This window comes from Cheilinus undulatus, linkage group 4 (assembly GCF_018320785.1).
Source record: "Cheilinus undulatus linkage group 4, ASM1832078v1, whole genome shotgun sequence".
In the NCBI taxonomy this organism is placed as follows: Eukaryota; Metazoa; Chordata; class Actinopteri; order Labriformes; family Labridae; genus Cheilinus; species Cheilinus undulatus.
In genome coordinates this window covers 31292125-31307487 of record NC_054868.1, presented here as the reverse complement: position 1 = coordinate 31307487, position 15363 = coordinate 31292125, and the positions used below count along the sequence as shown (strand labels likewise).

Sequence of the window (15363 nt, the reverse complement as noted above, 5' to 3'; positions counted from 1 at the left end):
CCTCTCTCCTCGCCATGGCAACACAACTTTACTCCAGAACATTTTTTTCCCACAGTGGGACACCCAGCACTCAAATAGCTGAGTTTCTATGGATCATAAATCTAACTTTAAAAATCTGCAGCATGTCTAGATCCAACAAAAGATAGAAAAAAACTTCCCCATGTGAAATGAGATAAGGAGAGGTTTACTAAAGACCCACAGCTGACTAAAAAGATGCTACTACTAGAGGAAAACAGCAATTAGTTTCTAGTTATCTCTTTTCACAGCAAGAGGAAAGCCATTTCCAACAGGAGGATAGGATACGTTCTTTGGACAAAGACTGATGGATGAACTGAAACACCTGCACATAAGACATTGTGTATTCCCTTACTCTAAACACTGTAGCACCTGCTGTAGGCTGCACCTGACTTGAAGCAAGCTATCTGCTTTCTTCTGCAGTTCCAGACCAAGAATATTTAAACCAAGGGGATTATTTAAGATATAGAGGGATAATACAAAAAAGTGATTTAACACAATTTTAACAGAGGAGATATCCACCAGTTCTTATTTACAACAGATCAAGTATGACTAAAAAATGGACTCAGATTTTGCTCTCATGTCAACATCTGTATGTAAAGCAGCCATCACTTGATTTGCTAACAGCAAACTTTTACCAAGGGACATACTTGCTCTGTGCTAATTATAAAAAACCCACACGGCTAATATCTAACATTTTCTGTTCTAATCTCTGGGACATTGCCCTGACTGTCACTGGCACCAGCTTTATCCCAGGCAAATGTAATGGCTTCATCCTGCTCATCCTCATCAATGTCAGTGAGTTAACCTCACTATCTGAATATGTGACATGACATTACACTCCATTTTCATCATATTGACCAGATATGGCCCAGTGTCTGCAAGATTTTTACTAATTAAAAGACCAAACAAACAAAACTGAACAAAAACAAACCAAAAGGTGTATAATTTGATAAGTGACCTGTACTTTGATCAACCTCCTTAGTGTGTGCATGAGTAAGTTTAAGGTGTTTTTTTAGCAGCTCTCAATGTCAGGAGGTTAAAAAAAAACAAACTTTCAAGTGTAGGAGCATTCTGATCAAAATACTGATGATCCTAAAAAGTACAACCCAAGCTGTGTCAACAGTTTTATGTTTTATTGTTACAATGCTACAATGTCATTTAGCAGGCGCTTTGTCCATAGCGATATACTGAGAGTAAGTGCAACACAAGCAAAGATCTAGACAAGAGGAAACAGTCAGTGCCTCAAAGTGCTTTAAGTCCATGCAGTGTTAGAGGTTATGCAAATGGTGTAGAGGCTTAGAAGCTTTTTCTGTTTCATTTTTTTGTTCCTTAATTTTTTACAACAAACATCAGCAATGAAACAACCAATCATTAAAGCCATGTGTACATTCTGATCCAGACACGATACTTAAGCTGCACAACTCGCTTGGAAATCAAGCAGACTTTCAGTCAGGTCGAGTTGCTTGTCATGGGGAACACGACGGCCAGCCACAACCCGAACACGCCCTGAAAAGCTGCTCCAGGCTGGTCAAATGGAATTGTGACATGTCAGGTAATTTGGTCATACAACTGCTCAGCTCCCACAGTGAGAGCAGAATCCTACTCTTTGGGGTATTTTTCCTCTTGTTAATTGTCAGACAACTTCTCAAACCATCAGACTTTTTCAAAGTAAACTCCACTTATTTCTGTCACAGTCCATCCCAACTTCACTAGCACAGTGTGTGCACATAAATTGTGCGTGATGGGCATGTGTCGCAAGCAACTCAGTCGCACAGTATGAGATGACATTCCACCATGACTGTCATAGAGTTTGCTTAGAATTGCACAGAGTATGCCCAGCTTAACGGGAGACCTTTCATCATCATAACAAACAACAAATAATGACTGCAGTACCAAGTGCCGGGTCGCTTACAAAGAGCTGGGCCCAAAACCCCAACAAGCAGAGCGGGACAACGTAAGCCAAGTGTATTTTATTTTTATTTTTTGTATTTAACCTTTATTTAACCAGGATTTGTTCCCATTGAGATACAAAAATCTCCTTCACAAGGGAGTCCTGGCCAAGACAGCAGCACAATAAGTTTCACATATATGACATTAGAGCAGGACATAGAACATAGGTTACATCAATCAACAAATCAGCAGCTTTCAGCAGAAAAACGTGCACACACTGGTCAAATGTTCCCTAATTCTAGTTTTGTAATCTCCTAAACTAACACAGCGCTCAAGTTTAAGATGACCCTGTAACTCTGACCAAGACGATGGAGCAAAAACATTAAAAGCTCTTTGACCAAAGACAGAGCGAGTGCGAGGAATCTCATATGATGAGTCCATGAGAACGAAGATTAAAGCTACTGACAGCTTTTGGAGTCAGTAAAGTACAAAGATAAGAAGGTAATTCATGTAAAATAGCCTTATAAAGAAAGATATGCCAATGTTCCATCCTTCTATTATATAAGGACAACCAACCAAGTTTCTCATTTAAAACACAATGATGAGTCCGAAAACCCAGATCAGTGATAAATCGCAAGGCAGCATGGTAGACTGAGTCCAGCATTTTCAGAGAGGACGAGGTAGAATGCATGTAAAGAACATCACCATAATCCATTACAGACAAAAATCTTGCTTGAATGAGTTTCTTTCTTGCAACAAAAGAAAACAGCGTTTGTTTCGATAGAAGAAACCCAATTTTACCCTCACTTTCTTTGCCAGACAATCAATATGATGGTTAAAAGACAGATTTTCTTCTAACAAAAAGCTAAGGTACACGTTTCAACACATTCAACTGCCTCATTGTTTAAGGTAAAAATCTGAACACTGCCTTGAACTTGTGATTTAGGCCGTGAGAAGCACATCATTTTGGTCTTGTTGGCATTAAGAACAAGTCTTAGGTCACAGAAGTTTCTCTGGACAACATTAAGGGCCGCCTGTAGTTTGTTAGCCGCACTTTCTAGGGAAGAGGATGATGCATGCATGACTGAATCGTCCACATAGAAATGAAACTGTGCCTCAGTAACATTCATACACAACTTGTTTAAGTAAATATTAAATAAAATTGGGCCCAATATGGAGCCTTGTGGGACACCATTTTGAACATTTAAAAAGCTGGATAACTGGCAGACTCATTCTTCCACTGGGAACAAGAATATGACAAATATTGTTTTAATTATTTTATTATATGATATTTCAAACTCTTATTCAAAATAAAAACTTAAATTAAAATTCAATTCAAGTAGAATGGCATACCAGTTAAAATGGGTAAGTGGCGGATACACTCATGAGGCTCATCAAGTAAGGGCTGTAGATTTTCCTATGTAACTCCTTGGTCAAGGACATGTCTAAGCTGAACCTGAGCTCAGGGGGAAATTGCTTTTGTATAAATATATGCTGACCTCGTAAAAATCAAGAGGTAAAACAGGAAAAACTGTCATCAGTCAGCAGAGTAAAAATGTAAGTTACTTGCTCTGATACAAAATATATTTTTGTCTTTTTACAATACATTAATCCATTTGTGAAATAAAGTTTAGCAGCCTTAAAAATGATCAAAACATCCAAAAGCTTTTCACTGTGTCCGTTTCCTGAAAAAATACACCAGTAAGCATTTTGTTCCTTCAAAATCATTGCAAAGACAACTGTAAGCTTAAAGCACAATCAATCAAACAACTGAGCCCATACCTGCAAATGCAAATCCCACCTACCTGTGGCTGTGTGGATGCAGAGAAAAACAACGAGAGGTAATCTTGTGTGACAGCACAAAGTGCTCATGGAATAAAAACTGGTGTGACTGTTACCAGGAATTCATTTATAAGCCCTGTTTAAAGAGGAAGTGCCCAAATGAGACAACATTTCCAAAAAAAGAGAAGTGTTTTGTGTCATCTGTGAGAGAAGCGGTAGGTTGAGACCGTATTGCATTTCAGCTGCTGTGAATATTTTAGAGCACTTCTCCATTGGTGTAGTGAAATGTTACACTAAACCAGTGATAAAAGACTCTTCACTTCCCTAAACCTGTGGAGTCAGGTTCAAGACAAACATTTTAAAGGAACAATTTTGATGCAAACTGCTGGGAAAATACTCAAAACAGCACAGTATTTCTGAAGAATGAAGCTGGGTTGATGTTTACTGGACTCTGCTGCTGTGCTGTGTCCTTGTTACTAATGCTAGAGGGAGTGCTATGTACCATGTAACAAATTTCCCAGGAGACAGCCTTAGGACTTGATGAAATGTGTTACATGTAGCACCTTGGGATCTTACACAACATGAACACAAGGATGCAAAGACCAACTCCTCTCAGGGTGCCTGCACATCAGACAGAGTCAAATGAAAGCAATCTATGTCTTAAAACTTCATTTAAAAAAAGGGCAACAAAGAAAATCAAGGAAACTGCTGTGAATTTAGACATAACATTAGTGTATTTTCATACCAAAACATAATCAAAGTGAAGAATTACATCTAGAGACACAAATACTGTTTATAGAACTGTATCAGTACACCACCTCATCAGGGATGTGTGATAGCATTTAAGTTAGTTAGTCTATTGGTGTTTATGCACTGTATGTTTACAGTCTGCTGCAGATGAGACAGCTACACTGATTTTTTTCAGCTCAACACTACCACCAAGTGGTGAGACCATGCTAATACAAGCCATTACTGTTTTTCTGATTCTCAGTGTGGCTGTTATTTTTCTGTAAAACTGATCAAAATGCTGATACATCACAGTTCAACTAGTCTTATTCTAAGGGGGTCAAAAAGTCCATGATGTCCTGTGGGGACATGCATTCATACATTTTATTTTACTCTGTTTTCCTGTGATAATGACTTTAAGACCATTGTTTTTCATGATATCAACTTATTTATCTACTTTCTTCTTGGGCTAACAAATAAGGGTGCACGATATTGAATTTTTTTGCCAATATCCCATAACCTGATATTTCCAAACTCATTTTAGCTGATACTGATATATTCACACCTGTTTTTATTGTAAAGAAAACCAAGTATCTCTAGTCCAGGCTAAGTCAAGTGGAGCTGAGCGAAGGCCTGGAAGTAAACAGTCTGGTTTTTTTTTTTTTTTTTTTTTTGTTTTTTTTTTTGGGGCATCATTCTAAATGTTCAGGGCTTATGATGGGCCTCCATAAGTGTGTGAGGCTCTGGGCAACCCCCCATACTTGATGGTATTGAATATTTTACCAGTATTTAAGGCTGATATATATGTACACAAAGGCTAATATCTGTAAACACTGGCAGAAGTGTTTATATCTGATGATACCCAGAGGTGGAAAGTAGTTAATTCCATTTCATCAAGTTACTGTTATTGAGTAGTTTTTGAAGGAGCTGTACTTTTTGAGTACATTTTGAATCAGTAATTGAGATCTTGAGATCTCTGGAAATGAACAGAATTGACACACTATCACAGAAAAATGGAGTAAGATAAAATGAACGCGTGAATGCATGCTCTCTCAGGGCTTCTGTAATGATGTGCTTTAAAAAGCGTTTGTTTTTGTATATATTTTTGTTCTGTTTTATTTAATCTAAGCTCCACACTGCAACATTTTCATCAAACTGAATAAATAAATAACTATCGTGTCTCAGTTACTCATCACAGAGGTAGTAGTGGGTCCTGAGGCTAGAGCAGTTGAGAACCATTGCCCTGAACAGACTCTTACCCACAGGTAAAAGGCAATGAACTCCATTCACAACTATTTAAACCTGACTGGGGAAAATCTCAACAGAAAGAGAACATTCACTTCTATATATACTATCAAAATACAAGTGAAACATCTGCTCATTTCATGTACTGCAGTTTTGGTATTTGTTTTATCCACTGCTGGCAGATATATATAATAAATCCAAAATAATATCTTATTTTAGAGAAAGAAAACCACAGCCTTACCTTGTAGCAATTCTTAACTGTCTCAAATGGCCCTGTGATGAACTGTGTCCCACTTTTGTTTTTCGTGATCCCAGCATAACCTGCAAAGAAAAAGAGCATGCATGACTCATCAGGGACTTTCTGACACACTGCAAAGTAATTATTTCTGTTCTGATAAAAGAAATAAAAAAATACAGGTGCTGCAAAATACACAACATGTATTCATACAAACAACGACACACCAAGTTATGTGCTAAGCTTTTGATAATGCATCTGAAAACTTGTTTTTGTGGTGTAAAGGTACTAAATGTTGTTTTCCCATCTATTCTTATTAATTTACGTTTGTCTATTTTCAAAAAGGGTTATTCTAAAGGGGAGGATGTTGAAAATATTGGATCTAACAATAAAGCAAATAAATAGGAAAATCTTTCTTTACACTAGTTCTCCCTTAAAGACAACTATTCAAAGAAGTTAAGAAGAAGGAACCTTTGTAAAAGGCCCAAATTGCTTTGAAACCAAGAACAAAAACATGCTTTTTGAGAAAACAGGCAGAAAAGAACTGATAAGTGGTGTTTTCTATGAATCCATAATGACCTTGCACCTAGGTTGTGTTTACAGAGATGACATCAGACGTCAGGCTCTCTGCAGCAGATAGATCAAGAAAGTGATGTAAATTTAAATTTTACCTTGAACTTTTAATAACTTTCTTACAACTCTGGAGGGAAAAAACTTTCTATTGAGCTGCACAATGCTCCACTCTGGCTGAGTACTTACCATACAAAAGCTTTTCTACAAAAACAGCTGTTTGTTAGAACCACAAAGGCAACGCTGTAGTAGCTGTTGGACTGGAACAGTAAATTAGTGAGACAGCAGCAGTGAAAAAATGGGCCCAAACTTGCACTGTAATTTTGCAAAGCTGAGGAAAGCTGACAGATTCAGGTGATTATTTTTCTGCAGGATCATCACTTTAAGGAGACCATCCTTTATCTAAATAATCATTTAAGCAGAAGTATTTTCTAGCTGCTTTACTTCTGTCCAAGCATTAGCATACACAATGCTTTTCCAAGGGACAGATTTTATGGTGTGTAATAATTTCATAATGACTGACAGCACTTGAGAGTAAAGAAAGTCTAGTAGACCTCACATGTTGTGTATGCTACATGCTTGGTAAAAGGATCAACTGACTATTGGGGTGTTTAATGAAAAACCTATTATTATTGCCAGGTCAACTCTAACAACCTCCAAACAAAGCAGAACTAGAAACAGCCCCTTCCTGTGTCCTGGTTGGCTCCATCCACTGTAGTGGATAAACTGACCTGGTTTTAAAGAGACTCACTCAGAAAAACACAGAAAAGACGCCAAAGAAAGAGGGAAAATATTACTTCACAACTCTCTAGATAAACAAAGAAATGTGATTAAACTAATTTTTTTTCATCTAAAGCTATTATTCTCAATGTATTTTGGACTAAAAGTGCATTGTTGCAAAAATGAATACAATATTAGTTGAATCAATACAATGGACAGTCACAGCAAAGTTCTGCTATTTTATAGAAAACTAAACTTTTAGTGGTGTCTACCCTAGAGGACAGTCTGGAGTCTTTTCATCCTGTCAAACAATTAAACTTTTTTAAACGTGAGTAGTCGTGGACTTTCTGTAGTTAATCTCCCCTTTTTTAAATTCCACTATTTTGCATTTAAAACAGTATTGTTTCAATTTGGATTAATGCAATTGACTACCTTCTCTGATAAAGTAAGAAATTAAGAAACTTTAGGTAGATCAAAGATTATGACATAAACTTAAACACAGAAAAATATACTTGTAATGGATTGAAAAGGGAAAAATAAAAAAGGAAAATGTCTGATAACACAAGGTGCAGATGACAGATTTTGACATTTTGACTTGTCCCTCTGTAAGTCCTTTAAACTGAAATGAGACATTAAGGCACAGAGGTTACATTCATGTGATAATCTTCAGTTTTAAATGCAAAAAAGCAGAATTTCAAAAAGGGAAGATGAATAGTGATCAACAACAGAAATTCCAAGATTAATTGCGATTTTGATCACAGCTCTGGTAATATAAAAAAAAAGATTTTTTTTTTTGGCACTTTGAGTTGAAAACGCAAAATTCTAGTTTACAACAGTTAAAGGTTTACAGTTAAAGTTACAGAACCACAGGGTGCTCTGTAAAGTAGCACAGCAGTAGCAATGCTACATCTATTTACTTTCTATGATGGGATTAGATCACTCTTAATGATACTGTTCTGATTTCCTCTGAAAAACTGCAAGTATTAATTTATTTGGTCACAGATTCACGCACAGATCTTCCCTCTCAGCTGACATACTTGAGCTCCTTCTAACCTTTCATTGTCAGAACGCCACAACAGAAGTCTTTGAAGCTGATCCTCCCATGAGAGTCGCAGTCGAGACATCTGACCAATTTCTTCACCTGGTGAAAAGAACAGAGAGAGCATGAGGCCTATCTGAGTATAACAGACACATTCGTAGGAATATAAAATTGAGTACACATGAGGTTTATCTTTTCTTTGAATAACTTAAAGAAAAAAATTACAAGAAATGTTTGTCTTTTTGAGATATTTTAGTTCCCCTATCTGCACACAGTCGAAACTAATAGGGTCAATTTTTGCAAACACAGCATCTGGCTGATTTTATATGGCTTTTGTTTTCTAATGAAAAACATTTTTTATTGCATCAAAAGAGGTTTTCTGTGGCACTGATGGCCAAATGGTTAGCTTGAACTTGCACTCCATGTACAGAGGCTGCAAGACTCCAGGTTCAAATTCAGGTTTGAATTTTTAATCTCATTGATCATTTCTATTTTCATCAGTAAATTTATTCTGAATATTTAGGTGAGTGATATTTTTGGGGTCTTGAAGGCCTTTTGGTAATTGTTTAAAGTCTGGGTATTGTCCAATCAGCCGAACACCCTGACTGTAACTTAACCCCCTCACCCACCCCCACTATCATCTGATGACTATAAATATTACTTTAAAGTAATTTAAAGGTCATGTGCTCACATCTTGAATTCAATTCCCTTCTCACTTCTCAAGTTGCCAGTCACGCTATACACAGTGGCAATACAAGGAGAGGGAAATCTTGACCACAGATCCTGTGCCGTTGTTTGCATACATTTTCATAATGTTTTAATAGTAATGTGAGTGTGCGTGTGTTGATGCAGGTCTGTGCATTGATCTGCCACCACACTGCAGGAGCTGGTTTCCCACAGACATTTGGCAGATAATTACAAATGAGTTGGCAAAAAATAACCTGTCTTTATAGTGGTTTATCAAGTTTCTGTACAGAGATGCACAGAAACAGGAAGAGTCAAAATACTTTCTTTGTCATTGCCACCATGCATGGGTATTAAAAGGTGCACCACGCTCATTGTTTACTTACTTACTCACTTACTTTCCATGGATTTTAGAAACAGTCCAGTGGCTTTGTCATAATGGGAAACACTCAGTGTGTATATTGCACTTAACAATTCTTAAAGGATTGCATTAATTGCAAAGTAGATATTGAGGTACTTTTTAAAGGAAAAAAACATACAAGGTTAAGTTTTTTGATAGTGTAGAGCGAGGGAGTCTATAGTTAAATTTTGTCTTACTAATGAAAGCAGAGGAAAGGCAGTGGAGTCAGTAACATTAACAGGGATTAAAACCCAGAGAATCTGTGCCAACTGAGTACATGCCAGATTTTTAAATCAGGAGATAATAAATGTGCAAAGTAGATATTCTGACCTAATTTCTGAGAGTAAAAGAAGAAATCTGATCTAATTCTTCACGCTACCAGTGTCTGCTGTCTTCACTGCGGGAAGAAACCCACATCAATGCTGACTCCTGTGCATGGACTGCCATATGTGAGTGAAGATACTGGAGGAAATAAACTGAAAATATCTGCACAGCTACTTGTTTAGTAGTTGTATCACATTAAAACTCTCATTCATTCACTGAAACAGCAGGAGCTCAGATTTCTTCAATGACCTCTCATTGTAACTGACTGCAAAACAAACCCCATACTGTATATAAATACCCACTCCACCCCAAACACATTGAGTCTGAACCAAGAGGCTGATGGAGGGCTTTACAGCACAATCCTCAAGTGAACTATTCTGCCACTGTACCATGAAAGTGGCCAAAACATGCCCTTTTACATGCACTGTGACTCATGGTTCTCCCACATTCACAGTTCTCCAGCCATTAAGGACTCTCAACTGCGGCTGAATAATACATTCTCTTCTTTGCTAGCTACCCACAGCCAGCACAATTTCAACAGCACCAATTTCAGCAAAGATTTGTGACCTAAATGGAAGCAAGTTCAGGGATTTTAGGTTAAAAACCACAAGTTTGTAAGGCAGAGATCCTGCATCAGATCACCCTAAATCAGCAGATATGGGCATTTCTGCCAGAGTGTTGGCTGTAAATGAGTAAGTGGAGTTTTGCAGGATCATCAGCTCAAGTCTTTTCTTTGTTTATCCTGATTCCTTAAATTCTAAAGTGTGCTTAAAAGACTTAAGTTTGTTTCTTGGTTCATCCTAAATACTAAGAGTGTTTGCAGGACTAAAGTCTTAGATCTGAACGACATTTAGTTATTGGTATCCAGAACGGACGCTGGCAAAAATCAAATTTTTGTGCATTCCTGGACCAACACACTAAAGCCCTGTTTTTCCCAGGAAGTGTCATACTTTTATGTAAATATTAGGGATGGGAATTAATAAGGTTTCATCGATATCAATGCCGTTATCAATTCTTCTTATCGGTTCGATTCTTTATCAGTTCCCTTATTGATTCCTTCCTGTGATTTTTTTTTTTTTTTTGGACTGCTAAAAATGTTAAACATTAAGTGTTTGGGAGAAAAACATCCTAAAATATACAAAAAAAAAAAAATTGTTGGATATGTCTAAGTTAAAACAAACTGCTCTCTGGATCTTTAATCTGTGAACTTGAATTAGAATACAGTACTACTGCTCATCTTCTTTAAAAGGTTAAACCTTGAAATAAATATAAAAGTAGTCTCTGGATCCTATATCTCTTAGCGTATCAAAATAAATTGAACTGTTGTGCAAAATTAACAGCTGTTGGGCAAAAAGATGCATGTCATGCATTAGACATCGCTGTTAGGCAGACGTTTCACATTGCCGTGTGTGCGTCATTTTTGGAGAAATGAAGCAACACTTTTTACCGCTTTAGTCTGTTTTTGTGAAAGTTCACTAGAAATGAGTGCTAATACAGTAATACTGTATCCTGGGGTACTGAAAATAGCCACAGTGTTGCTTTGATTACCATCATCAAGATGGGGCTGTGTGATGAGCACACCATTAATAATCAATTCCTCAAGAATATGTGTGTTTTCCCACACACAGCAACACTGCCTGTGTATGACACTTTAAAAGTGTTGACAGAACTCCTGTTAATCATGTCAGGACAGTTTTGCAAAAGACGAATGCGCACATATAGACCAATGCACTGATACACGCGCCAACCGGTTCTTGGTTCCCATCCCTAGTAAATATAGGCAAGCCATCCTGCACCCTTGTAATCACTACTCTGGCATCTGGGCCACATGTGTAGTACTGCTGATAAGAGCAAGATGTTTTAAATAAAGGTTAGTCCTAGAATACTTGCAAACAACTGAATCTATTCGGATCATTAACTAACTTTTCTGTAGTCTACAAGTGCTGCTCAAGACCAGTGACATTCTTATCATTGTTTCTGATTTGGCCCCATTTATGGAGGGCAAATTCAAGGGGAAAGAAAAGAGGTCTGTAGGATGAAATGAACAAGGGCACATTTGCATGTGACAGAACTAATGAGAGAGAGAGAGAGAGAGAGAGAGAGAGAGAGAGAGAGAGAGAGGGAGAGGGAGTCACCTACTGCGTCTATTGTAGGTCAGGTTGTCACGAAGCAGCTGCTGGGACTTGCTCATATAGGACAATGACATGAAAGGTCAGTGAAGGCTGGAGAACTTGAGAATTTCTTACATGGTACATCAAGCAGATAAGGGGTGTGAATAGCTTAATGATCATAAAACAGAACCTGATTGTTTTCTATGTGTATAATCATAATTACAGTAGCACTGTTGTTCCTTTTTAGCCCACTGAGAAAATGATCAAAGATAAGTAAAGAGTTGAGGAGCTGATGCTCTGCGCAGTGAGGTGCAGGATAGTCACACATGTAGATTCTTGACTTTATAAAGTGCATTCACTTCTTCCCAACAGCTCTTTTCCCAGGTCAGCAAACAGCCTCCCACAGGAACTAATCAGTGCATGTGCAATGTTCCTGCTGATGAGCAAAGCAACACTGGGGAGCCAATCAATGTCAAGGATGAATTACTCTGACATGCAGGGAGACACAAAGCTGTACATGCACAAATATCAAGAACACAGTCGGCAGTGTTACTGATCCCAAATAAACCGATAAACTGATCAGATAAAACGGCAGCCTGATGGGGACTTCCTGAAAATACATTAAATGAAAAGGACTGGTCTTTAAGAGTTTAAATTATCCAACAATGACGTGTGGTCTTTGTTCTTGAGTGTCAAAGTTATAATCCTGAAAGCCCAGCTTAACATCAGTTTAATGTCCCTAAATTAATTTTGCCTGTAAAAGATTTGCCGCTGAAAAAAGGAAAGATGTTCTGCAAACATTAAAAAAGTTCTACAAACACACAAAACTGCAAAAGTGTGTGAAAACCACTAAACCCTTCTCAAATTTGCATTGTGACACAAAATAAACCCGCTCTGTGCTTGTTACCGATCAATATTACAATACATAAGCAAAGGCAAAATGTGCAGCTTTACCAAGTCTGTTTTTTAAAGATCAGTATACTGCATTAAAGTTCTTAATTAGAGCTAGGTAGGGGACAAAGAATTGTAACCAGGGACACTAATGTTAATGTTAATGCAATCACACACATGATGAATCTCAAAATCTTAATGCGTTAAAAAAATAATAACGCAAATTGATCATACTGTATGAACAAGTTTGACCACAGCTTCCTCCCATAGTCCTCCAGTGCGGATGTTTACATACTGAAGAGGAGAAAGTGATGATTTAGGAGACAGACCCAGGTCTGCTTTAAGTCAAAATTTTGATTTATTGAGCTGTGGTTTGCAGCTTATGGACATTATTGTTCAGCATATAAAAACTATAGTTTACTATACCATTACATTTTTTAGCACACGCCAAAATGTGAGTAAATAGAAGTATTCTAAATGTATGATTAATCATGATTAATCACAGTGTATTTATTGATCAACTGTATACTTTTTCACATCAGCAGTAATTGTAACCAAATTTGTAATAATTTCACATTTGCAGAACAACCTTGAGTCTAAAGTCTTCCATTTTTGCATTTAGTCCAGTCAATTTACACTACTGTGGTAGAATAAGTGGCTTTAGCGCTTTTCATACAAATGTTAGCATGGCTTTCTTTATAACAGTTCCAATCCCCACACATAGATGATACTCACGTGGCCACCAAGGTGTATTTACAGACCAGTTTTTCTTCTTTTTTAAGTGTAAATCCATTTCTAATCACCATCCATGAATACGAGAGGTGTCTACTTGCACATACATGCTCTATTTGAGAAGCAACATTTCATGTCGTACATCAGGCTTCCTCTGGTGTTGTTATAATTTGTTTTCTGCAGCTGTATGTCGACATCATCCTTTACTCCGGTACTTTAGGATGATGGTTGCAATACACTATCTTGTCAACAATGAGCCTTCATTCACGCAGCTCACCTGATATGTTTAAGAGGCAAGTGATGATATTTGAGCATCTTTATACAAGGTAATGCTGATGAACACTGTCAAAGGAGCAGAGACAAACAAAACCTACAAGATGAGGTAAATGGGGTAACCTGCTCCGCTATCCCGGCTGCTCAAATATGATGTCATTCTTTGGGAAACACTATAAAAATGTTAAATTATGTTTAATAATGAGGGTCAGTTTTTACTTGATGCACCATATTAGCTGAGAAATGAATTATCTCTTCTGATAGGCCTTTATTATCAAGTTGGTTAATTTTACGTGTCAAAAGAATATCTTCATCACATAAAGATTATAGGGTTACTTTCTTCTGCATTTCAGTAAGCACACTTTCATTACACACAAAATATTCAGATAATACAGTCCAAAAGGGGCCATCAGCTGGGCTGGTTTCTTTCCATTTCTCCCACTTGTGCTTGGAAAGAAACTTTCCAACGTGGAAAACTTAAAATAGGAACCTCCTTTGCAACAGTGGGACTATCTTAGCTCTTACCAATTACCCTCTTGTGTGGAGATAAAGCCTAAAAATGGAACTAGCTATGAACGTGAAACACCTTAAGTTTAATCTTTTCAAGAAGCTGGATAGCCTGCGGTCTTATGCTAAGTGTAGGGAAATAATGAGGGTGTGTAGAAAAATCTGGGCTTTTAACAACGAAAAGAATAGTATCACAGAGGATGGAATAGCTACACATAGTGTTACTCACCTGTTCTGCTTTACCAAACTGTGAACCCCACCGCTCCAAGACTTCAAGGTGGATGAGACCGTCAGAGTCCCCGTCACACACGTCAAACACCTCTTTGAGTTTCCTCACATAAGTCAGCAGGTGCTCCGGCTCCTGTACGCAGTCTTCATCCATGTCTTTTAAGCTTTATTTAGTCGTTTTCGGTACTTTCATCCATGGCGTGAGCCTCAAAAGCACCATGTTGATTGGAATCTTCACTTGGTGCGCGCGTGTGTGAAACTAGGAGAGCTCGTGGATGCTGGTTCTACACGCGAGAGGAGGGGAGGGGGGGTGCCGGTGAACAGAGGGCAAGGCTCAACCCGGAAGCTATAAAATTTGGCCATGTACACTAATAAATTAGTGGAGTTTCAAGCTGGACCAACAGACCAATGTAAGTCGAGTTCCTTTTCTGTATTTGTCCTCATTCTTTAAACTTAAAAGGGTGTTTTGGAAAAAAAAAAAAACTGTTTATTTTTTCATCCTCAAACCTTAAATTATGTTCTAAGGACTAAATTTTTGGTTATGTCAAATATATCGTGCATCCCTAATTGATGGTTTTCCTCTTTCATGCATTAATATCTATACAAATATTTTTCTTCACCTACAGTACATCCTCCTGTAGGAAAACATGATATAAAAGGGGCTTTTTTAGGGAAAAAGGATTCATAGGTGGCTCATATGATGAACAATTGTTCATCTATTCCTCAAAGTTGTATCAGAAGATCTCAAAAAGACACATATTTCTTGTTCCATGATTGATATGCCAGATGTTAATAGCTCCTGGTATAAACAAAAAAGAAACTAACAGTTTTTTGCCATGACAGCTGAAGAGACAGGAAACGTGGAGGAGAGTGTGAGATACACATGAACACTCACACTTAAATGAGGCATTTCCTAAAACTTATACTTTAGGTTTTAAATTAAGGAAGTGTGTGACCTGTTAATTTTTTATTATTCATGGATTTTAAA

General features: G+C 37.5%; 2 protein-coding genes across 2 annotated transcripts in view; both read right to left on the bottom strand.

Annotated features, from left to right (window-relative positions):
• The window catches only part of rab11fip4b (RAB11 family interacting protein 4 (class II) b), a 75725-nt gene extending 71925 nt beyond the window's left edge, over positions 1-3800 (bottom strand). The window contains exon 1 of the mRNA XM_041786130.1: positions 3714-3800. The gene's annotated coding sequence lies outside the window, so the exon portion shown is untranslated. The remainder of the gene's footprint in view (positions 1-3713) is intronic.
• A 432-nt stretch (positions 3801-4232) lies between these two features.
• LOC121508981 (rab11 family-interacting protein 4A-like) lies at positions 4233-14562 on the bottom strand. The gene is made up of 4 exons (XM_041786132.1): positions 14377-14562; positions 8240-8327; positions 5903-5982; positions 4233-4311 (listed from the first exon to the last, which is right to left on the bottom strand). Exons 1-4 carry the CDS (start codon positions 14527-14529, stop codon positions 4303-4305), a joined length of 330 nt encoding a protein of 109 aa, XP_041642066.1. The 5' UTR covers positions 14530-14562; the 3' UTR covers positions 4233-4302.
• Positions 14563-15363: the final 801 nt, after the last annotated feature.

What these genes read in the sequence shown, in the direction of transcription:
- LOC121508981 (XM_041786132.1), bottom strand. Translation starts at nt 14,529, where the DNA reads ATGGATGAAGACTGCGTACAGGAGCCGGAGCACCTGCTGACTTATGTG. An exon ending in AGTTTGGTAAAGCAGAACAG is followed by an intron (nt 8,328 to 14,376) that starts GTGAGTAACACT and finishes TCTTTTCACCAG; the next exon opens with GTGAAGAAATTGGTCAGATG. An exon ending in TGGCGTTCTGACAATGAAAG is followed by an intron (nt 5,983 to 8,239) that starts GTTAGAAGGAGC and finishes TTTTCTTTGCAG; the next exon opens with GTTATGCTGGGATCACGAAA.